This window comes from Oncorhynchus gorbuscha, linkage group LG19, assembly GCF_021184085.1.
Source record: "Oncorhynchus gorbuscha isolate QuinsamMale2020 ecotype Even-year linkage group LG19, OgorEven_v1.0, whole genome shotgun sequence".
NCBI lineage: Eukaryota > Metazoa > Chordata > Actinopteri > Salmoniformes > Salmonidae > Oncorhynchus > Oncorhynchus gorbuscha.
The window spans coordinates 4311986-4334355 of record NC_060191.1 but is presented as its reverse complement, the minus strand read 5'-3'; the positions used below and the strand labels follow the sequence as shown (position 1 = coordinate 4334355).

General features: G+C 48.8%; 1 protein-coding gene across 1 annotated transcript in view; it reads left to right on the top strand.

Annotated features, from left to right (window-relative positions):
* LOC124005935 (potassium/sodium hyperpolarization-activated cyclic nucleotide-gated channel 3-like) overlaps positions 1 to 21494 on the top strand; it is a 59002-nt gene extending 37508 nt beyond the window's left edge. Inside the window, exons 3-12 of the mRNA XM_046315578.1 lie at positions 5142 to 5348; positions 5681 to 5903; positions 6226 to 6387; positions 14754 to 14972; positions 15982 to 16128; positions 16492 to 16732; positions 17036 to 17200; positions 19446 to 19831; positions 19922 to 20468; positions 21256 to 21494. Of these exons, the coding sequence (XP_046171534.1) occupies positions 5142 to 5348; positions 5681 to 5903; positions 6226 to 6387; positions 14754 to 14972; positions 15982 to 16128; positions 16492 to 16732; positions 17036 to 17200; positions 19446 to 19831; positions 19922 to 20468; positions 21256 to 21494 (2536 nt within the window). The remainder of the gene's footprint in view (positions 1 to 5141; positions 5349 to 5680; positions 5904 to 6225; positions 6388 to 14753; positions 14973 to 15981; positions 16129 to 16491; positions 16733 to 17035; positions 17201 to 19445; positions 19832 to 19921; positions 20469 to 21255) is intronic.
* Positions 21495 to 22370: the final 876 nt, after the last annotated feature.

The following is a 22370-nucleotide window of genomic DNA, read 5'->3' as shown; positions in this document are numbered from 1 at the left end:
TCCTCTAGTGTGTAGGGGGTTAGATAGTGGTGTCCTCTAGTGTGTAGGGGTTAGATAGTGGTGTCCTCTAGTGTGTAGGGGTTAGATAGTGGTGTCCTCTAGTGTGTAGGGGGTTAGATAGTGGTGTCCTCTAGTGTGTAGGGGTTAGATAGTGGTGTCTTCTGCCAGAATAGAGGAGTGTGTGTAGGGGGTTAGATAGTGGTGTCCTCTAGTGTGTAGGGGTTAGATAGTGGTGTCTTCTGCAGAATAGAGGAGGAGTGTGTAGGGGTTAGATAGTGGTGTCCTCTAGTGTGTAGGGGTTAGATAGTGGTGTCTTCTGCCAGAATAGAGGAGTAGTGTGTAGGGGTTAGATAGTGGTGTCCTCTAGTGTGTAGGGGTTAGATAGTGGTGTCTTCTCTAGTGTGTAGGGGTTAGATAGTGGTGTCTTCTCTGGAGTGTGTAGGGGTTAGATAGTGGTGTCCTCTAGTGTGTAGGGGGTTAGATAGTGGTGTCTTCTACCAGAATAGAGGAGTAGTGTGTAGGGGTTAGATAGTGGTGTCCTCTAGTGTGTAGGGGTTAGATAGTGGTGTCTTCTACCAGAATAGTGGTGTCCTCTAGTGTGTAGGGGGTTAGATAGTGGTGTCCTCTAGTGTGTAGGGGTTAGATAGTGGTGTCCTCTAGTGTGTAGGGGTTAGATAGTGGTGTCCTCTAGTGTGTAGGGGTTAGATAGTGGTGTCTTCTACCAGAATAGAGGGGAGTAGTGTGTCCTCTAGGGGGGTTAGATAGTGGTGTCCTCTAGTGTGTAGGGGTTAGATAGTGGTGTCCTCTAGTGTGTAGGGGTTAGATAGTGGTGTCCTCTAGTGTGTAGGGGTTAGATAGTGGTGTCCTCTAGTGTGTAGGGGGTTAGATAGTGGTGTCCTCTAGTGTGTAGGGGTTAGATAGTGGTGTCCTCTAGTGTGTAGGGGGTTAGATAGTGGTGTCCTCTAGTGTGTAGGGGTTAGATAGTGGTGTCCTCTAGTGTGTAGGGGTTAGATAGTGGTGTCCTCTAGTGTGTAGGAGGTAGTGTGTAGGGGGTTAGATAGTGGTGTCCTCTAGTGTGTAGGGGTTAGATAGTGGTGTCCTCTAGTGTGTAGGGGTTAGATAGTGGTGTCCTCTTAGAGTGTGTAGGGGGTTAGATAGTGGTGTCCTCTAGTGTGTAGGGGGTTAGATAGTGGTGTCCTCTAGTGTGTAGGGGGTTAGATAGTGGTGTCCTCTAGTGTGTAGGGGTTAGATAGTGGTGTCCTCTAGTGTGTAGGGGTTAGATAGTGGTGTCCTCTAGTGTGTAGGGGGTTAGATAGTGGTGTCCTCTAGTGTGTAGGGGGTTAGATAGTGGTGTCCTCTAGTGTGTAGGGGGTTAGATAGTGGTGTCCTCTAGTGTGTAGGGGTTAGATAGTGGTGTCCTCTAGTGTGTAGGGGGTTAGATAGTGGTGTCCTCTAGTGTGTAGGGGGTTAGATAGTGGTGTCCTCTAGTGTGTAGGGGGTTAGATAGTGGTGTCCTCTAGTGTGTAGGGGGTTAGATAGTGGTGTGTCCTCTAGTGTGTAGGGGGTTAGATAGTGGTGTCCTCTAGTGTGTAGGGGGTTAGATAGTGGTGTCCTCTAGTGTGTAGGGGGTTAGATAGTGGTGTCCTCTAGTGTGTAGGGGGTTAGATAGTGGTGTCCTCTAGTGTGTAGGGGGTTAGATAGTGGTGTCCTCTAGTGTGTAGGGGGTTAGATAGTGGTGTCCTCTAGTGTGTAGGGGTTAGATAGTGGTGTCCTCTAGTGTGTAGGGGTTAGATAGTGGTGTCCTCTAGTGTGTAGGGGTTAGATAGTGGTGTCCTCTAGTGTGTAGGGGTTAGATAGTGGTGTCCTCTAGTGTGTAGGGGTTAGATAGTGGTGTCCTCTAGTGTGTAGGGGTTAGATAGTGGTGTCCTCTAGTGTGTAGGGGTTAGATAGTGGTGTCCTCTAGTGTGTAGGGGTTAGATAGTGGTGTCCTCTAGTGTGTAGGGGGTTAGATAGTGGTGTCCTCTAGTGTGTAGGGGGTTAGATAGTGGTGTCCTCTAGTGTGTAGGGGTTAGATAGTGGTGTCCTCTAGTGTGTAGGGGGTTAGATAGTGGTGTCCTCTAGTGTGTAGGGGGTTAGATAGTGGTGTCCTCTAGTGTGTAGGGGGTTAGATAGTGGTGTCCTCTAGTGTGTAGGGGTTAGATAGTGGTGTCCTCTAGTGTGTAGGGGGTTAGATAGTGGTGTCCTCTAGTGTGTAGGGGGTTAGATAGTGGTGTCCTCTAGTGTGTAGGGGTTAGATAGTGGTGTCCTCTAGTGTGTAGGGGTTAGATAGTGGTGTCCTCTAGTGTGTAGGGGGTTAGATAGTGGTGTCCTCTAGTGTGTAGGGGTTAGATAGTGGTGTCCTCTAGTGTGTAGGGGGTTAGATAGTGGTGTCCTCTAGTGTGTAGGGGGTTAGATAGTGGTGTCCTCTAGTGTGTAGGGGGTTAGATAGTGGTGTCCTCTAGTGTGTAGGGGGTTAGATAGTGGTGTCCTCTAGTGTGTAGGGGGTTAGATAGTGGTGTCCTCTAGTGTGTAGGGGGTTAGATAGTGGTGTCCTCTAGTGTGTAGGGGGTTAGATAGTGGTGTCCTCTAGTGTGTAGGGGGTTAGATAGTGGTGTCCTCTAGTGTGTAGGGGGTTAGATAGTGGTGTCCTCTAGTGTGTAGGGGGTTAGATAGTGGTGTCCTCTAGTGTGTAGGGGTTAGATAGTGGTGTCCTCTAGTGTGTAGGGGGTTAGATAGTGGTGTCCTCTAGTGTGTAGGGGGTTAGATAGTGGTGTCCTCTAGTGTGTAGGGGTTAGATAGTGGTGTCCTCTAGTGTGTAGGGGGTTAGATAGTGGTGTCCTCTAGTGTGTAGGGGTTAGATAGTGGTGTCCTCTAGTGTGTAGGGGGTTAGATAGTGGTGTCCTCTAGTGTGTAGGGGTTAGATAGTGGTGTCCTCTAGTGTGTAGGGGGTTAGATAGTGGTGTCCTCTAGTGTGTAGGGGGTTAGATAGTGGTGTCCTCTAGTGTGTAGGGGGTTAGATAGTGGTGTCCTCTAGTGTGTAGGGGTTAGATAGTGGTGTCCTCTAGTGTGTAGGGGGTTAGATAGTGGTGTCCTCTAGTGTGTAGGGGGTTAGATAGTGGTGTCCTCTAGTGTGTAGGGGGTTAGATAGTGGTGTCCTCTAGTGTGTAGGGGGTTAGATAGTGGTGTCCTCTAGTGTGTAGGGGGTTAGATAGTGGTGTCCTCTAGTGTGTAGGGGTTAGATAGTGGTGTCCTCTAGTGTGTAGGGGTTAGATAGTGGTGTCCTCTAGTGTGTAGGGGGTTAGATAGTGGTGTCCTCTAGTGTGTAGGGGTTAGATAGTGGTGTCCTCTAGTGTGTAGGGGGTTAGATAGTGGTGTCCTCTAGTGTGTAGGGGGTTAGATAGTGGTGTCCTCTAGTGTGTAGGGGTTAGATAGTGGTGTCCTCTAGTGTGTAGGGGGTTAGATAGTGGTGTCCTCTAGTGTGTAGGGGTTAGATAGTGGTGTCCTCTAGTGTGTAGGGGTTAGATAGTGGTGTCCTCTAGTGTGTAGGGGTTAGATAGTGGTGTCCTCTAGTGTGTAGGGGGTTAGATAGTGGTGTCCTCTAGTGTGTAGGGGGTTAGATAGTGGTGTCCTCTAGTGTGTAGGGGGTTAGATAGTGGTGTCCTCTAGTGTGTAGGGGGTTAGATAGTGGTGTCCTCTAGTGTGTAGGGGTTAGATAGTGGTGTCCTCTAGTGTGTAGGGGGTTAGATAGTGGTGTCCTCTAGTGTGTAGGGGGGTTAGATAGTGGTGTCCTCTAGTGTGTAGGGGGTTAGATAGTGGTGTCCTCTAGTGTGTAGGGGGTTAGATAGTGGTGTCCTCTAGTGTGTAGGGGGTTAGATAGTGGTGTCCTCTAGTGTGTAGGGGTTAGATAGTGGTGTCCTCTAGTGTGTAGGGGGTTAGATAGTGGTGTCCTCTAGTGTGTAGGGGGTTAGATAGTGGTGTCCTCTAGTGTGTAGGGGTTAGATAGTGGTGTCCTCTAGTGTGTAGGGGGGTTAGATAGTGGTGTCCTCTAGTGTGTAGGGGGGTTAGATAGTGGTGTCCTCTAGTGTGTAGGGGGGTTAGATAGTGGTGTCCTCTAGTGTGTAGGGGGGTTAGATAGTGGTGTCCTCTAGTGTGTGTGTTCGCCACAGTGTGATATGGAAGTGATGTTATTCATTTGTTCTCTTCTAACTAATACCTCTATATTTCAAGGTCAGGATGACGTCATTATCGCCCACAGCAGTTGTTTCTCTAGTAATCCTTTTATTCAATATCACGGTTATAAACCCACCGCTGGCTCTGGAACTAGACTGTCTGAGAGACGGGGTGTGTGTGAGAGTTGTCGTAGTTCAACTGGATCATTACATTAATGATCCCAGAACTGGAGTCCCACAGAAAAGAGAAAGAGAGTGTGAGACTTGGTAAAAAATATAGTACAGGGAATGAGTTCAATTGGGATATGTCATTGATATTGGTGATAGGGAACCCCTCTCTCTCCCTCTCCCCTCCCCTCCTCTCCTCTCCCAGGTTATACTGGGATCTGATCATGTTGTGTCTGATGATAGGGAACCTCTCTCTCTCCCTCCCCCTCTCCCCTCCTCTCTTCTCTCTCCTCTCCTCTCCTTTCCCAGGTTCTACTGGGATCTGATCATGTTGTGTCTGATGATAGGAAACCCCTCTCCTCTCCTCTCCTCTCCTCTCCTCTCCTCTCCTCTCCTCTCCTCTCCTCTCCTCTCCTCTCCTCTCCTCTCCTCTCCTCTCCTCTCCTCTCCTCTCCTCTCCTCTCCTCTCCACTCCTCTCCTCTCCTCTCCTCTCCTCTCCTCTCCTCTCCTCTCCCAGGTTCTACTGGGATCTGATCATGTTGTGTTTGATGATAGGAAACCTCTCTCTCTCCCTCTCTCCCCTCCCCTCCTCTCCTCTCCCAGGTTCTACTGGGATCTGATCATGTTGTGTTTGATGATGGGAAACCTCTCTCTCTCCCTCTCTCCCCTCCCCTCCTCTCCCTCCCTCTCCTCTCCTCTCCTCTCCTCTCCTCTCCTCTCCTCTCCTCTCCTCTCCTCTCCCCTCCTCTCCTCTCCTCTCCCAGGTTCTACTGGGATCTGATCATGTTGTGTTTGATGATGGGGAACCTGATCATCCTGCCAGTAGGAATCACCTTCTTTAAGGATGAGAACACTCCTCCCTGGATCATCTTCAACGTGGTCTCTGATACTCTCTTCCTGGTTGACCTGGTCCTCAACTTCAGGACTGGTATCGTCAAGGAGGACAGCACTGAGATACTGCTAGACCCCAAGTCAGTGTGTGTGTGTCTGTGTGTGTTTGTGTGTGTCAGTGTCTGTGTGTGTTTGTGTGTGTGTGTCTGTGTGTGTTTGTGTGTGTCAGTGTCTGTCTGTGTGAAGGTGACACAGAGCTGGAGGCAATGCTTCCCTGTGTGGTGTTCTTCCAGAATGTGAATGAATGGAGTTGTTTGTTATTTATTCTAAAGAACCATATCTACTGGGGCCATAGGAATCAATGTTGGTCTATGCTATGCTAAGCTAACTGTGAGACCATAGGAATAATACCAGAATGCTAAGCTAACTGTGAGACCATAGAAATGACTTATATTATGCTATGCTACCACAGGGCTATCCGTCAGCGCTACCTAAAGAGCTGGTTTGCGGTGGACTTTGTGTCGTCCATCCCTGTGGACTACATCTTCCTGATGGTGGACTTGGAGGCCCGGCTGGACTCCGAGGTTTACAGGACGGCCAGGGCCCTCCGCATCGTACGCTTCACCAAGATCCTCAGCCTGCTACGCCTGCTGCGCCTGTCACGACTCATACGCTACATCCACCAGTGGGAGGAGGTGAGAGACCGGGAACACAGGGAGAGGAGGTAGAGAAAGAGGGGAGGGAGGGAAAGAGAGACTTACTTCCACTGTCACAACTCACTGGCTACATCCTCCAGAGAGAAGGCAGAGGGCAGTCAGTGGAACATGCCAGAGGGGAGGGAGAGAGGGAGGTGAGAGGCTGAGAGGGGGAAAGGAGAGGTCAGCGTAGTATAGGGGAAAGAGAGACCGCTACGGGGGCAGCTGATCTACCTCTTCATTGGGGAAGAGGCAACTGTCATAAAAGGTGCCCTCGCAAGACGTCAATAAACTAAAGTGATGTCAAACTCTCCCCCTCCAGATCTTCCATATGACCTATGACCTGGCCAGTGCCATGGTGAGGATAGTCAACCTGATAGGCATGATGCTGCTGCTGTGCCACTGGGACGGATGTCTACAGTTCCTGGTTCCCATGCTGCAGGACTTCCCCCTGGACTGCTGGGTCTCCAAGAATAACATGGTGGTGAGTTACTCTGTCTGTCTGTCTGTCTGTCTGTCTGTCTGTCTGTCTGTCTGTCTGTCTGTCTGTCTGTCTGTCTGTCTGTCTGTGGCTGGCTGGCTGGCTGGCTGGCTGTCTGTCTGTCTGTCATTATTGATATTGTGTTTGTGTGTGCACTGTTACTGGGTAGTGGACTGATTGTGTGTGTAGCTGTCAGAGAGAGAGAGTGTCAGAGAGAGAGAGAGAGTGTCTGTCTGTCTGTCAGAGAGAGAGAGTGTCTGTCTGTCAGAGAGAGAGTGTCTGTCAGAGAGAGAGAGTGTCAGAGAGAGAGAGAGTGTCAGAGAGAGAGTGTATGTGTCTGTGTAGACAGAGAGAGAGAGTGTGTGTAGACAGAGAGAGAGAGTGTCTGTCAGAGAGAGAGTGTCTGTCTGTCTGTCAGATAGAGAGAGAGAGTGTGTAGACTGGCTGGCTGAGCTGGCAGAGAGAGAGAGTGTGTGTAGACAGGCAGAGAGAGAGAGAGTGTGTAGACAGAGAGAGAGAGTATATGCTGGCTGGCAGAGAGAGAGAGTGTGTATGTGTAGACAGAGAGAGAGTGTATGTGTAGACAGAGAGAGAGAGTGGCAGAGAGAGAGAGTGTATGTGTAGACAGAGAGAGAGAGTGTGTGTAGACAGAGAGAGAGTGTTATTGATATTGTGTTTGTGTAGACCAAGTGTGTGTAGACAGAGAGAGAGAGAGTGTGTAGACCGAGAGAGAGATGTTAGACAGAGAGAGAGAGTGGTGTAGACAGAGAGAGAGAGTGGACTGATTGTGACAGAGAGAGAGAGTGTGTGTAGACAGAGAGTGTAGACAGAGAGAGAGAGTGTATGTGTAGACAGAGAGAGAGAGTGTGTAGACAGAGAGAGAGAGAGACAGAGAGAGAGAGTGAGACAGAGAGAGAGTGTGTATGTGTAGACAGAGAGAGTGTGTGTAGACAGAGAGAGAGAGTGTATGTGTAGACAGAGAGAGAGAGTGTGTGTAGACAGAGAGAGAGAGTGTGTGTAGACAGAGAGAGTGTGTAGACAGAGAGAGTGTGTGTAGACAGAGAAAGTGTGTGTAGACAGAGAGAGAGTGTGTGTGTAGTGTAGACAGAGAGGGAGTGTATGTGTAGACAGAGAGAGAGAGTGTAGACAGAGAGAGAGAGTGTATGTGTAGACAGAGAGAGAGAGTGTGTGTAGACAGAGAGAGAGAGTGTGTGTAGACAGAGAGAGAGAGACAGAGAGAGAGAGTGTATGTGTAGACAGAGAGAGAGTGTGTATGTGTAGACAGAGAGAGAGAGACAGAGAGAGAGTGTATGTGTAGACAGAGAGAGAGAGTGTGTGTAGACAGAGAGAGAGAGACAGAGAGAGAGAGTGTATGTGTAGACAGAGAGAGAGACAGAGAGAGAGTGTATGTGTAGACAGAGAGAGAGAGTGTGACAGAGAGAGAGTATGTGTAGACAGAGAGAGAGAGTGTAGACAGAGAGAGAGCGTGTAGACAGAGAGAGAGAGTGTGTGTGACAGAGAGAGAGAGTGTAGACAGAGAGAGAGAGTGTATGTGTAGACAGAGAGAGAGTGTGTATGTGTAGACAGAGAGAGAGAGTGTGTAGACAGAGAGAGAGTGTGTATGTGTAGACAGAGAGAGAGAGACAGAGAGAGAGCGTGTATGTGTAGACAGAGAGAGAGATGTGTGTGTAGACAGAGAGAGAGAGTGTGTAGACAGAGAGAGAGAGTGTATATGTAGACAGAGAGAGAGAGTGTGTATGTGTAGACAGAGAGAGAGAGACAGAGAGAGAGAGTGTATGTGTAGACAGAGAGAGAGTGTAGACAGAGAGAGAGAGTGTGTGTAGACAGAGAGAGAGAGTGTGTATGTGTAGACAGAGAGAGAGAGTATATGTATGTGTAGACAGAGAGAGAGTGTAGACAGAGAGAGAGAGAGTGTAGACAGAGAGAGAGTATGTGTAGAGTGTGTGTAGTGTAGACAGAGAGAGAGAGTGTATGTGTAGACAGAGAGAGAGAGTGTGTAGACAGAGAGAGAGTGTAGACAGAGAGAGAGTGTGTGTGTAGACAGAGAGAGAGAGTGTATGTGTAGACAGAGAGAGAGAGTGTGTGTAGACAGAGAGAGAGAGTGTATGTGTAGACAGAGAGAGAGTGTGTGTAGACAGAGAGAGAGAGTGTGTGTAGACAGAGAGAGAGAGATTGTATGTGTAGACAGAGAGAGAGAGTGTAGACAGAGAGAGAGAGTGTGTAGACAGAGAGAGAGTGTGTATGTGTATGTGTAGACAGAGAGAGAGAGTGTGTGTAGACAGAGAGAGAGAGTGTGTAGACAGAGAGAGAGAGAGTGTAGACAGAGAGAGAGTGTGTGTGTAGACAGAGAGAGAGAGTGTGTGTAGACAGAGAGAGAGTGTGTATGTGTAGACAGAGAGAGAGAGTGTATGTGTAGACAGAGAGAGAGTGTGTGTGTAGACAGAGAGAGAATGTGTATGTGTAGACAGAGAGAGAGAGTGTGTGTAGACAGAGAGAGAGAGTGTATGTGTAGACAGAGAGAGAGAGTGTGTGTAGACAGAGAGAGAGTGTGTGTGTAGACAGAGAGAGAGAGTGTGTGTAGACAGAGAGAGAGAGTGTGTGTAGACAGAGAGAGAGAGTGTGTGTAGACAGAGAGAGAGAGTGTATGTGTAGAGAGAGAGAGAGAGAGTGTGTGTAGACAGAGAGAGAGAGTGTGTGTAGACAGAGAGAGAATGTGTGTAGACAGAGAGAGAGAGTGTATGTGTAGACAGAGAGAGAGAATGTGTGTAGACAGAGAGACAGAGAGAGAGTGTGTGTGTATGTGTAGACAGAGAGAGAGTGTGTGTAGACAGAGAGAGAGTGTGTATGTGTAGACAGAGAGAGAGAGTGTGTAGACAGAGAGAGAGAGTGTAGACAGAGAGAGAGTGTATGTGTAGACAGAGAGAGAGTGTGTATGTGTAGACAGAGAGAGAGAGTGTATGTGTAGACAGAGAGAGAGTGTGTATGTGTAGACAGAGAGAGAGTGTATGTGTAGACAGAGAGAGAGAGTGTGTGTAGACAGACAGAGAGAGAGTGTGTGTATGTGTAGACAGAGAGAGAGAGTGTAGACAGAGAGAGAGTGTGTGTAGACAGAGAGAGAGAGTGTGTGTAGACAGAGAGAGAGCGAGAGAGAGAATGTGTGTAGACAGAGAGAGAGAGTGTATGTGTAGACAGAGAGAGAGAGTGTGTAGACAGAGAGAGAGTGTGTATGTGTAGACAGAGAGAGAGAGTGTGACAGAGAGAGAGAGTGTGACAGAGAGAGAGAGTAGACAGACAGAGAGAGCGTGTATGTGACAGAGAGAGAGTGTAGACAGAGAGAGAGAGTGTGACAGAGAGAGAGAGTGTAGACAGAGAGAGAGTGTATGTGTAGACAGAGAGAGAGAGTGTATGTGTAGACAGAGAGAGTGTAGACAGAGAGAGAGAGTGTATGTGACAGAGAGAGAGTAGACAGAGAGAGAGAGTGTGTGTAGACAGAGAGAGAGAGTGTATGTGTAGACAGAGAGAGAGAGTGTGTGTAGACAGAGAGAGAGTGTGTATGTGTAGACAGAGAGAGAGAGTGTGTGTAGACAGAGAGAGAGTGTGTAGTATGTGTAGACAGAGAGAGAGAGTGTATGTGTAGACAGAGAGAGAGAGTGTGTGTAGACAGAGAGAGTGTGTATGTGTAGACAGAGAGAGAGAAGACAGAGAGAGAGAGTGTGTGACAGAGAGAGAGAGACAGAGAGAGAGAGTGTATGTGTAGACAGAGAGAGAGAGTGTGTGTAGACAGAGAGAGAGTGTGTATGTGTAGACAGAGAGAGAGAGTGTGACAGAGAGAGAGAGTGTGTGTAGACAGAGAGAGAGTGTGTAGACGTGTGTAGACAGAGAGAGAGAGTGTGTAGACAGAGAGAGAGTGTAGACAGAGAGAGAGAGTGTGTGTAGACAGAGAGAGAGTGTGTATGTGTAGACAGAGAGAGAGAGTGTATGTGTAGACAGAGAGAGAGAGTGTGTGTAGACAGAGAGAGAGAGTGTATGTGTAGACAGAGAGAGAGAGTGTGTGTAGACAGAGAGAGAGTGTGTATGTGTAGACAGAGAGAGAGAGTGTGTGTAGAGACAGAGAGAGAGTGTGTGTAGACAGAGAGAGAGTGTGTATGTGTAGACAGAGAGAGAGAGTGTATGTGTAGACAGAGAGAGAGAGTGTATGTGTAGACAGAGAGAGAGTGTGTGTGACAGAGAGAGAGAGAGAGAGAGTGTGTAGACAGAGAGAGAGAGTGTATGTGTAGACAGAGAGAGAGAGTGTAGACAGAGAGAGAGTGTGTGTGTAGACAGAGAGAGAGAGTGTGTGTAGACAGAGAGAGAGTGTGTGTGTGTAGACAGAGAGAGAGTGTGTATGTGTAGACAGAGAGAGAGAGTGTATGTGACAGAGAGAGAGTGTGTAGACAGAGAGAGAGATGTGTAGACAGAGAGAGAGAGTGTGTAGACAGAGAGAGAGTGTATGTGTAGACAGAGAGAGAGAGACAGAGAGAGTGTGTGTAGACAGAGAGAGAGTGTATGTGTAGACAGAGAGAGAGAGAGTGTGTAGACAGAGAGAGAGAGACAGAGAGAGAGAGAGTATGTGTAGACAGAGAGAGAGAGTGTAGACAGAGAGAGAGTATGTGTAGACAGAGAGAGAGTGTGTATGTGTAGACAGAGAGAGAGAGTGTATGTGTAGACAGAGAGAGAGAGTGTGTGTAGACAGAGAGAGAGAGTGTGTGTGTAGACAGAGAGAGAGCAGAGAGAGAGTGTATGTGTAGACAGAGAGAGAGAGTGTGTATGTGTAGACAGAGAGAGAGAGTGTGTAGACAGAGAGAGAGAGAGTGTGTAGACAGAGAGAGAGAGTGTATGTGTAGACAGAGAGAGAGTGTGTAGACAGAGAGAGAGTGTGTGTAGACAGAGAGAGACAGAGTGTAGACAGAGAGAGAGAGTGTATGTGTAGACAGAGAGAGAGAGTGTATGTGTAGACAGAGAGAGAGAGTGTGACAGAGAGAGTGTAGACAGAGAGAGAGATTGTGTGTAGACAGAGAGAGAGTGTGTATGTGTAGACAGAGAGAGAGTGTGTGTGTGTAGACAGACAGAGAGAGAGTGTGTGTAGACAGAGAGAGAGAGTGTGTGTAGACAGAGAGAGAGAGTGTATGTGTAGACAGAGAGAGAGAGTGTGTGTAGACAGAGAGAGAGAGTGTAGACAGAGAGAGAGAGAGACAGAGAGAGAGAGTGTGTATGTGTAGACAGAGAGAGAGAGTGTGTGTAGACAGAGAGAGAGAGTGTATGTGTAGACAGAGAGAGAGAGAATGTGTAGACAGAGAGAGAGAGAATGTGTGTGTAGACAGAGAGAGAGAGTGTATGTGTAGACAGAGAGAGAGTGTAGACAGAGAGAGAGTGTGTAGACAGAGAGAGAGAGTGTATGTGTAGACAGAGAGAGAGTGTGTGTGTAGACAGAGAGAGAGAGTGTAGACAGAGAGAGAGTGTGTGTGTAGACAGAGAGAGAGAGTGTGTGTGACAGAGAGAGAGTGTGTGTAGACAGAGAGAGAGTGTGTGTATGTGTAGACAGAGAGAGAGTGTATGTGTAGACAGAGAGAGAGAGAATGTGTAGACAGAGAGAGAGAATGTGTAGACAGAGAGAGAGAGAGTGTGTAGACAGAGAGAGAGCGTGTATGTGTAGACAGAGAGAGAGAGTGTGTGTAGACAGAGAGAGAGAGTGTGTATGTGTAGACAGAGAGAGAGTGTATGTGTAGACAGAGAGAGAGAGAATGTGTGTGTAGACAGATAGAGAGTGTGTGTAGACAGAGAGAGAGTGTGTATGTGTAGACAGAGAGAGAGTGTATGTGTAGACAGAGAGAGAGAGTGTGTGTAGACAGAGAGAGAGTGTGTGTAGACAGAGAGAGAGTGTGTGTAGACAGAGAGAGAGAGAATGTATGTGTAGACAGAGAGAGAGAGAATGTATGTGTAGACAGAGAGAGAGAGAATGTGTAGACAGAGAGAGAGAGTGTGTGTAGACAGAGAGAGAGTGTGTGTAGACAGAGAGAGAGTGTGTGTAGACAGAGAGAGAGAATGTATGTGTAGACAGAGAGAGAGAGAATGTGTAGACAGAGAGAGAGAGAATGTGTGTGTAGACAGAGAGAGAGAGTGTGTATGTGTAGACAGAGAGAGAGTGTATGTGTAGACAGAGAGAGAGAATGTGTGTGTAGACAGAGAGAGAGAGTGTGTGTAGACAGAGAGAGAGTGTGTATGTGTAGACAGAGAGAGAGAGAATGTATGTGTAGACAGAGAGAGAGAATGTGTGTAGACAGAGAGAGAGAGTGTGTGTGTAGACAGAGAGAGAGAGTGTGTGTGTAGACAGAGAGAGAGTGTGTAGACAGTTCATGTAGCAGCATGTCTGGTTGGAATAAAAGGGACTATCAACACAATAAAACATCAACCAACTTAAACATCCTACAGATGGAGTAGATGGAGATATGAACACACACACGCACACACACACACACACACACACACACACATACACGGCTGTGTGTTTCGCTGACTCCCGTCTCGGCAGTGTTTCCTCAGTGGTTGCCGGGGTGACTGTTGCTAGGCCAGCTGAGGCTGAGTGTTTTCCCCCAGAGAAAGCCATGTGCCACCCGCCGGACCATTTAACAGAACAGGATATAATTGGCCTCACACACACAAGCAATCACAAACACAGTCACACAGCCTGAGATAAATATGCTTCATTGCATGATTGGCTAACACACACTGGCTTTATAACATATTTTAGAGCCATTTTATTATTATCATTATTATTTTCCTCTAGATTTTTGCCTGTTAGTAGTCTGTTTTACACAGCAGGAAGTGGAAAAGCAATGAGCAACTCTACCAAGCACTTTACAGCCACAATTTGAGCCTAGGTTAAACAGTTACACAGGCCATTCTACAGAGGGAGTCCGAGAGGAAGAGGGAGAGGGAGAAGAAGGTGGAAGGGATGAGTGGTACAACACTAGTTAACTAGCTATTACCTTAACTAGTGTTGTACCACTCATCCCTCCCTCCCTTCCACCTTCTTCTCCCTCTCCCTCTTCCTCTCAGACTCCCTCTGTAGAATGGCCTGTTTAACTCTCTCTCCACCTCTCTCCACCTCTCTCTGCACCTCTCTCTCCACCTCTCTCTCTACCTCTCTCTCCATCTCTCTCTCCATCTCTCTCCACCTCTCCCTCTTCCTCTCAGACTCCCTCTGTAGAATGGTCTGTTTAACTCTCTCTCCACCTCTCTCTCCACCTCTCTCTCTACATCTCTCTCTCCACCTCTCTCTCGTACTCTCGGACTCCCTCTGTAGAAGGGCCTGTTTAACTCTCTCTCCATCTCTCTCTCCACCTCTCTCTCTACATCTCTCTCTCCACCTCTCTCTCTTCCTCTCGGACTCCCTCTGTAGAAGGGCCTGTTTAACTCTCTCTCCACCTCTCTCTCCACCTCTCTCTCCACCTCTCTCTCTACATCTCTCTCTCCACCTCTCTCTCGTACTCTCGGACTCCCTCTGTAGAAGGGCCTGTTTAACTCTCTCTCCACCTCTCTCTCCACCTCTCTCTCCACCTCTCTCTCTACATCTCTCTCTCCACCTCTCTCTCGTACTCTCGGACTCCCTCTGTAGAAGGGCCTGTTTAACTCTCTCTCCACCTCTCTCTCCACCTCTCTCTCCACCTCTCTCTCTACATCTCTCTCTCCACCTCTCTCTCGTACTCTCGGACTCCCTCTGTAGAATGGTCTGTTTAACTCTCTCTCCACCTCTCTCTCCACCTCTCTCTCTACATCTCTCTCTCCACCTCTCTCTCGTACTCTCGGACTCCCTCTGTAGAAGGGCCTGTTTAACTCTCTCTCCATCTCTCTCTCCACCTCTCTCTCTACATCTCTCTCTCCACCTCTCTCTCGTACTCTCGGACTCCCTCTGTAGAAGGGCCTGTTTAACTCTCTCTCCATCTCTCTCTCCACCTCTCTCTCTACATCTCTCTCTCCACCTCTCTCTCTTCCTCTCGGACTCCCTCTGTAGAAGGGCCTGTTTAACTCTCTCTCCACCTCTCTCTCCACCTCTCTCTCCACCTCTCTCTCTACATCTCTCTCTCCACCTCTCTCTCGTACTCTCGGACTCCCTCTGTAGAAGGGCCTGTTTAACTCTCTCTCCATCTCTCTCTCCACCTCTCTCTCTACATCTCTCTCTCCACCTCTCTCTCGTACTCTCGGACTCCCTCTGTAGAAGGGCCTGTTTAACTCTCTCTCCACCTCTCCCTCTGTAGAAGGGCCTGTTTAACTCTCTCTCCACCTCTCTCTCCATCTCTCTCTCCATCCAGAATGATACGTGGGGGATCCAGTACTCCTATGCCCTTTTCAAGGCGATGAGCCACATGTTGTGTATTGGCTACGGTGCCCAGGCTCCAGAGGGCATGACAGACGTGTGGCTCACCATGCTCAGTATGATCATTGGTGCCACCTGCTATGCCATGTTCATCGGCCATGCCACCGCTCTCATACAGTCCCTGGACTCCTCAAGACGACAGTACCAGGAGAAAGTAAGAGATTAGGACCCTCTCTATCCCTCCCTCCATCTCTCTCTCTCCATTCCTCTGTCACTTATTCTCTTTACCCTACCATTCATCAAATTCATTTGATGACTCCTCAAAGGCAGGAGACGGTAAAGGAACCATACTCCACTCATAAACAATCTTCCTGTTTTATCCAGTCAAGTGTGTATTATACTGTAGTAAAGCAGTATAGTGTGTATTATACTGTAGTAAAGCAGTATAGTGTGTATTATACTGTAGTAAAGCAGTATAGTGTGTATTATACTGTAGTAAAGCAGTATAGTGTGTATTATACTGTAGTAAAGCAGTATAGTGTGTATTATACTGTAGTAAAGCAGTATAGTGTGTATTATACTGTAGTAAAGCAGTATAGTGTGTATTATATTGCAGTGAAGCAGTATAGTGTGTATTATACTGTAATAAAGCAGTATAGTGTGTATTATACTGTAGTAAAGCAGTATAGTGTGTATTATACTGTAGTAAAGCAGTATAGTGTGTATTATATTGCAGTGAAGCAGTATAGTGTGTATTATACTGTAATAAAGCAGTATAGTGTGTATTATACTGTAGTAAAGCAGTATAGTGTGTATTATACTGTAGGAAAGCAGCAGCACCCATATTGTGTGTGTATGTGTGCTTTTATTAACGCTGTATTCACGTTGTATTAATGTTGTATTAACATTGTATTAACGTTGTGCTAACATTGTATTAACGTTGTGTTAACATTGTATTAACGTTGTATTGACGCTGTATTAATGTTGTATTAACATTGTATTAACGTTGTGCTAACATTGTATTAACGTTGTGTTAACATTGTATTAACGTTGTATTGACGCTGTATTAACGTTGTATTAACATTGTATTAACGTTGTATTGACGCTGTATTAACATTGTATTCACGTTGTATGAACATTGTATTCCCGTTGTATTGACATTGTATTGACGCTGTATTAACGTTGTATCGTTGTATTCCTGTTGTATTGACGTTGTGTTCCAGTATAAGCAGGTGGAGCAGTACATGTCGTTCCATAAGCTCCCTGCAGATGTCCGTCAGAGGATTCATGAGTACTATGAGCATCGCTTCCAGGGCAAGATGTTTGACGAGGAGAACATACTGGGTGAACTCAGCGAACCACTAAAGGAGGTAACACACACACACACAAGGCAAGCACACACACACACGAACCATGGATACAGGCACACACGCGCACACACACACGCGCACGAGGCACGCACACACACACACAAGCCACGGATGCAGGCACACGGACAGGCACACGGACAGGCACACGGGCAGGCACACACGCACACACACTGTTACAAGTTACGAAAGCTAGCTATAGTGTAACAAAAAAAACTCCTGCTCAAACCAGTTGATTCAAACTGCCTCAAACACATTTTACATGAAAGAAAATTAAAACGTACTGATACAATTCAGTTTTTGTGCATTCTAACTAACTTCCCAACTCGTCCCCCCTCCCTCCCCCTCTCTTTCCCCCCCTCTCAGGCGATAGTTAGCTTTAACTGCCGTAGCCTGGTGGCTCACATGCCGCTGTTTGCTAACGCGGACCCTAACTTTGTGACGGCAGTGCTGACCAAGCTTCGCTTCGAGGTGTTCCAGCCCAATGACTTCATCATCCGAGAGGGCACGGTGGGACGCAAGATGTACTTCATTCAACACGGACGAGTCGGCATACTCACCCGCGGAAACAAGGAGACCAAACTCAGTGATGGGTCCTACTTTGGGGGTGAGGAGAGGAGGAAGAAGGGGGAGGGAGGGGTGAGGGTAAGGACAGTGTGATTAAAAAGGGAAGTGGAAGGGGAGAGGTGTGACTGTGTGTTAGATTAATCAGTTCTTCAATTTCACAATTTCTTCAACAAAATCTGATTTTTTCCAGTCTCTCACCCCTCTTCCCTTCTCCCTCTTTATCCACACCTGCACTTCCTCCTCTCTCTCTGTCCATCTCCCTCTCTCTCTCTCTCTCTCTCTCTCTCTCTCTCTCTCTCTCTCTCTCTCTCTCTCTCTCTCTCTCACTCTCCCGCTCTCCCAGAGATCTGTCTGTTGACTCGGGGCCGGAGGACGGCGAGCGTCAGAGCAGATACATACTGTCGTCTCTACTCCCTCAGTGTGGACAGCTTCAACGAGGTCCTGGAGGAACACCCTATGATGAGGCGGGCCTTCGAGACGGTGGCCGTCGACCGGTTGGACCGCATCGGTACTAATCCTCTCCCGATTGGCTCAAGCACCTGCCAATCGGTCCATTACTTGCAATGACTTTCAGTTTTCAATTCAGTTTAATTTCTATAGCGCTTTGTGCAGAGACCTTGCCAGTGAATAACATTTTTCAAATCAATTCAGATTTTATTTATAAATGACCTTACAGTTGCAGAAGCCCTTCAAGGCAGGTTAAGGGAAAGAGAAACTATTTTCCCAATTTAAACTTGAACTATTTGCACATAATATGACATTTGAAAAGGCCATGTTATTTTGGAACTTTAGTGAGTGTAATGTTTACTGTAAATGTGTATTGTTTATTTCACTTTTGTTTATTATGTACTGTTAAAATATGTTTCCCTGCCAATAAAGCCCTTTGAATTGAATTGAATTGAGAAACTGCTAGAAAAACAGAGAGCTGTTAGAACAGAGAGCTGTTAGAACAGAGAGCTGTCAGAACAGAGAGCTGTTAGAGCAGAGAGCTGTTAGAACAGAGAGCTGTTAGAACAGAGAGCTGTTAGAGCAGAGAGCTGTTAGAACAGAGAGCTGTTAGAACAGAGAGCTGTCAGAACAGAGAGCTGTTAGAACAGAGAGCTGTTAGAACAGAGAGCTGTTAGAACAGAGAGCTGTCAGAACAGAGAGCTGTTAGAACAGAGAGCTGTCAGAACAGAGAGCTGTTAGAGCAGAGAGCTGTTAGAACAGAGAGCTGTTAGAACAGAGAGCTGTTAGAACAGAGAGCTGTTAGAACAGAGAGCTGTCAGAACAGAGAGCTGTTAGAGCAGAGAGCTGTTAGAACAGAGAGCTGTTAGAACAGAGAGCTGTTAGAACAGAGAGCTGTCAGAACAGAGAGCTGTTAGAACAGAGAGCTGTTAGAGCAGAGAGCTGTCACAACAGAGAGCTGTTAGAGCAGAGAGCTGTCAGAACAGAGAGCTGTTAGAACAGAGAGCTGTTAGAGCAGAGAGCTGTCAGAACAGAGAGCTGTTAGAGCAGAGAGCTGTTAGAGCAGAGAGCTGTTAGAACAGAGAGCTGTTAGAGCAGAGAGCTGTTAGAACAGAGAGCTGTTAGAACAGAGAGCTGTTAGAACAGAGAGCTGTTAGAGAGAGAGCTGTTAGAACAGAGAGCTGTTAGAACAGAGAGCTGTTAGAACAGAGAGCTGTTAGAACAGAGAGCTGTTAGAACAGAGAGCTGTTAGAACAGAGAGCTGTTAGAACAGAGAGCTGTTAGAACAGAGAGCTGTTAGAACAGAGCTGTTAGAACAGAGAGCTGTTAGAACAGAGAGCTGTTAGAACAGAGAGCTGTCAGAACAGAGAGCTGTTAGAACAGAGAGCTGTTAGAACAGAGAGCTGTCAGAACAGAGAGCTGTCAGAACAGAGAGAACAGCTGTTAGAACAGAGAGCTGTTAGAGAACAGAGAGCTGTCAGAACAGAGAGCTGTTAGAACAGAGAGCTGTTAGAACAGAGAGAACAGAGAGCTGTCAGAACTGTTAGAACAGAGAGCTGTCAGAACAGAGAGCTGTTAGAACAGAGAGCTGTTAGAACAGAGAGCTGTCAGAACAGAGAGCTGTTAGAACAGAGAGCTGTTAGAACAGAGAGCTGTTAGAACAGAGAGCTGTTAGAACAGAGAGCTGTCAGAACAGAGAGCTGTCAGAACAGAGAGCTGTTAGAACAGAGAGCTGTTAGAACAGAGAGCTGTCAGAACAGAGAGCTGTTAGAACAGAGAGCTGTCAGAACAGAGAGCTGTTAGAACAGAGAGCTGTCAGAACAGAGAGCTGTTAGAACAGAGAGCTGTCAGAACAGAGAGCTGTTAGAACAGAGAGCTGTCAGAACAGAGAGCTGTTAGAACTGTCAGAACAGAGAGCTGTTAGAACAGAGAGCTGTCAGAACAGAGAGCTGTTAGAACAGAGAGCTTTTAGAACAGAGAGCTGTCAGAACAGAGAGCTGTCAGAACAGAGAGCTGTTAGAACAGAGAGCTGTCAGAACAGAGAGCTGTTAGAACAGAGAGCTGTCAGAACAGAGAGCTAGAGCAGATACCTGGTTCTGTTTGTGATCTTTAATCAGCCATTCAACCCTGTCAGCCTCGTTACAACTGTGTTGTTTGACCATCACTTTAGTTTCTACCACTTTCTTCTTGCTCTTGTTTTCCTCCATTTGTGTCAGACAGGAACAGTATCCATCCCCTCCATCAGTTTGTTTCTGTTTTGATAGTTTCATTATATTCTCTTCTCTCTTCTATGTTCTCCTCTGCAGGTAGGAAGAACTCTATCCTGATGAGGAAGCCGTCCCAGGCGGGTTCCATGGCGGGGGGCAGCGGTTTGGGGCGTGGGGGTCGAGGAGGAGGGGGGGCGGGGCTAGGCATGGGGGGGCTGGGCTCCTGTGACAGCATGCTGGTTCAGCAGATTGTTAAACACGACAGCATGCCAGCCATGCAGGAGGCCATTGCTGCTGCCGCTGCAGGAAGGGGAGGGGCCACGGGAGGAAGTGGTACGGTCTCCCCTAGGCCCCACCCACTGATCTGGGCTCCACTGATCCACGCTCCGCTCCAGACGGCGGCCGCTACAACTAACGTGGCCATCGCCCTCATGCACCAGCAGCAGCAGCAACAGCAGCTTCAACATCAGCTACAGCAGCAACATGCGCTAGGAGGCGCTATATTCCTCCCCTCCATCTCTCCATCTCCCTCCGTCTCCTTCCCCCTCTCCCCCCCGCGGCCCCCTGTCCTGCAGCCCCTGCGCCCCTCTGTGAGTTCCCTCATTGGGATGATGGGGGTAGGAGGGATGGGGGGGCTGTCCCCTAGAGGGGGGTTTCCTGCCTTCCCCTCCCCCTCGCCCTTCCCCATGGCCCCCCCGGGAGGTGTGATATCACCCCCTGTTGCTCAAACCCCACCCACACCGGCCTCCTCTGTCTCCACGTCAGTCCAATTAGGAAAGACCCTGCACTACAGTCTCCGCCTCCACCCGGAACACTCTTCAGTGATGGGTGGAACCCCAGGAATCCCCAAGGTAGGAGGGGCCACCACACCCCATCTGTTCTACCACGTGAATCCAACTGCAGCCACCAGTGTCATGTCAGACACTTGCAGTTCCATGGCTGGCCAGCATGGAGCCAAGGAGGCGCTATTGCGTCACGGAGGCAGCAGCAACCAGGGCCTGCCTGCACTTGGGAGGCTCACCCAGGAGGCCAGGCTCCTCTCCGCCTCGCAGCCCACCCTGCCTCATCGATCCTGGGCAAGCATGCAGCCTCACCCCCCTCTCGAGCGGAAGGCCTCTGGAGGTAACCTGCTGCCAGCCTCGTTCCTGTCTGGGACGCAGCTAGCCAGGGGTGGCAGTGTGGGGGTGTTGACTACTCCCCTACCAGTACAAGTCTCAGCACAACAGTTACAGATGCCCCCATTCAATGCACAGATACAAGCACATAACCTGGGCTCTATACAGCCCCTCCCTGATCCTGTCTCTACACACTGCCCTGCACACACACACACAGCCACACACACACATCCTGTCGCTGTACCTGCAGCCACACCCACATCAGCTTCTCCCCTGGCCTCCTATACTTCCTCCCCCAAACAAACCCCCCACTCCTTTGCCACCCCCTCCCCTGCTCCCGCTCCTTTCTCCCTCATCCCAGCCCTGCCACTAACACCTCGCCCCAAACTCACCCCTACACCCCCATCTCGCTCCTCCTCTCCTCCCCCTGCTCCATCCCTCCCTCTGCCGGAACTACTCCACTCACCTCAACCCCTCGCCCCAAACCCACTCCTACACCCCCATCTCGCTCTTCTTCCCCCTCTCCCTCCTCCACTCCCCCTCCCTCCTCTGTCAGTGCTCCTCTCTCACTTCCACAAACCCATGGGCGCAAGTCCTCTCTCGCGGCCCCCTCTCCCCCTCCTCTCCCCTAATCAAGTCCTCCCCTACAACCCCCTCCCCCTTACCCTCTATCTGGGCCCACCCCTACCCCCTCTAAAGCCTTTACCCCTATCCAGACTCGTACCCCTACCACTACCCTCTCTCAACCCTCCAATCGTCGCCTTACCCCTATTTCTACTTCTGTTCCCATTCAGAGCCAAACCCTAACTGCAACCCCCACCCCAACCCCCACCCCAGCCTCCACTCCCACCCCAGCCCCCACCCCAGCCTCCACTCCCACCCCAGCCCCCACCCCAGCCTCCACCCCAGCCTCCACTCCCACCCCAGCCTCCACCCCAGCCTCCACTCCCACCCCAGCCTCCACTCCCACCCCAGCCTCCACTCCCACCCTAGCTCCAAACTCAACCTTGATTCCCACCCCGTCTTCCAGTAAACCTCCCACTCCTATCTCTACTCCTTCACCTGCCCTTATGAAAAGCCAAACTCTAACCCCAACACCTACCAGTTCTAAAACTCAGGCCCCAACCTCAACTCCAACCCCCAAACCTCCCCCTACCCATACTGCCAAACATGCCCCTGTTCAAACCTCCACCCATACCCCAACACCCACATCTAAGCATTCTCTTACCCCTGTACCCATCGCCTCCGATGCTGCAATTCAAGCCTCAACAAAAGGCTCAGCCCACACCCCAAAACAGACCCCAGCAGCCCAACCTCTAGTCCAAACCCCTGCCCCAAAACCCACTTCTAAATGTTCTGTTACCCCCACAATCCCACCTGTACCTATCCATACCCCAAAACAATCATCCACCCCCAAACCTGCATCAACCCATACCCCAAAACAGAGCCAACTTTTAGGTCCTGTCCCCACACCTACCTGTACCCCTTACACCAGTCATGCTCCAAAGCTGACCACAGCCGTAACACCTGTCCAAACCTCCACTACCACCCTCCCACCCACTCAGTTGGTCCCAGGCCCTGCCACCTCCCTCTCTCAAACCTCTTGCCCCCCAGCCACCTCTGCCCCCTCCGCCTCTCCCAAGGGGGGCAAGAAGGACCCGTAGCTGCCTCAGACAGGGAAAGACTAATAGGGACTGAGAGAAAAACTGCCTGCCAACATGTGATGGTCCTGGAGGAAATTATCTGATTGGAGGATGGACTTTTCGGGCCAGATATAATGTGTAGATTGTGTCACCAAACACCCCATGCCCCAATTAAAGTAGCACACTGTAAGGAATAGGGTACTGCAGATTTGAGTTCAACAAACTATCCTCCAAACATAGCATGCCACAATTCTAGATTCAAACCG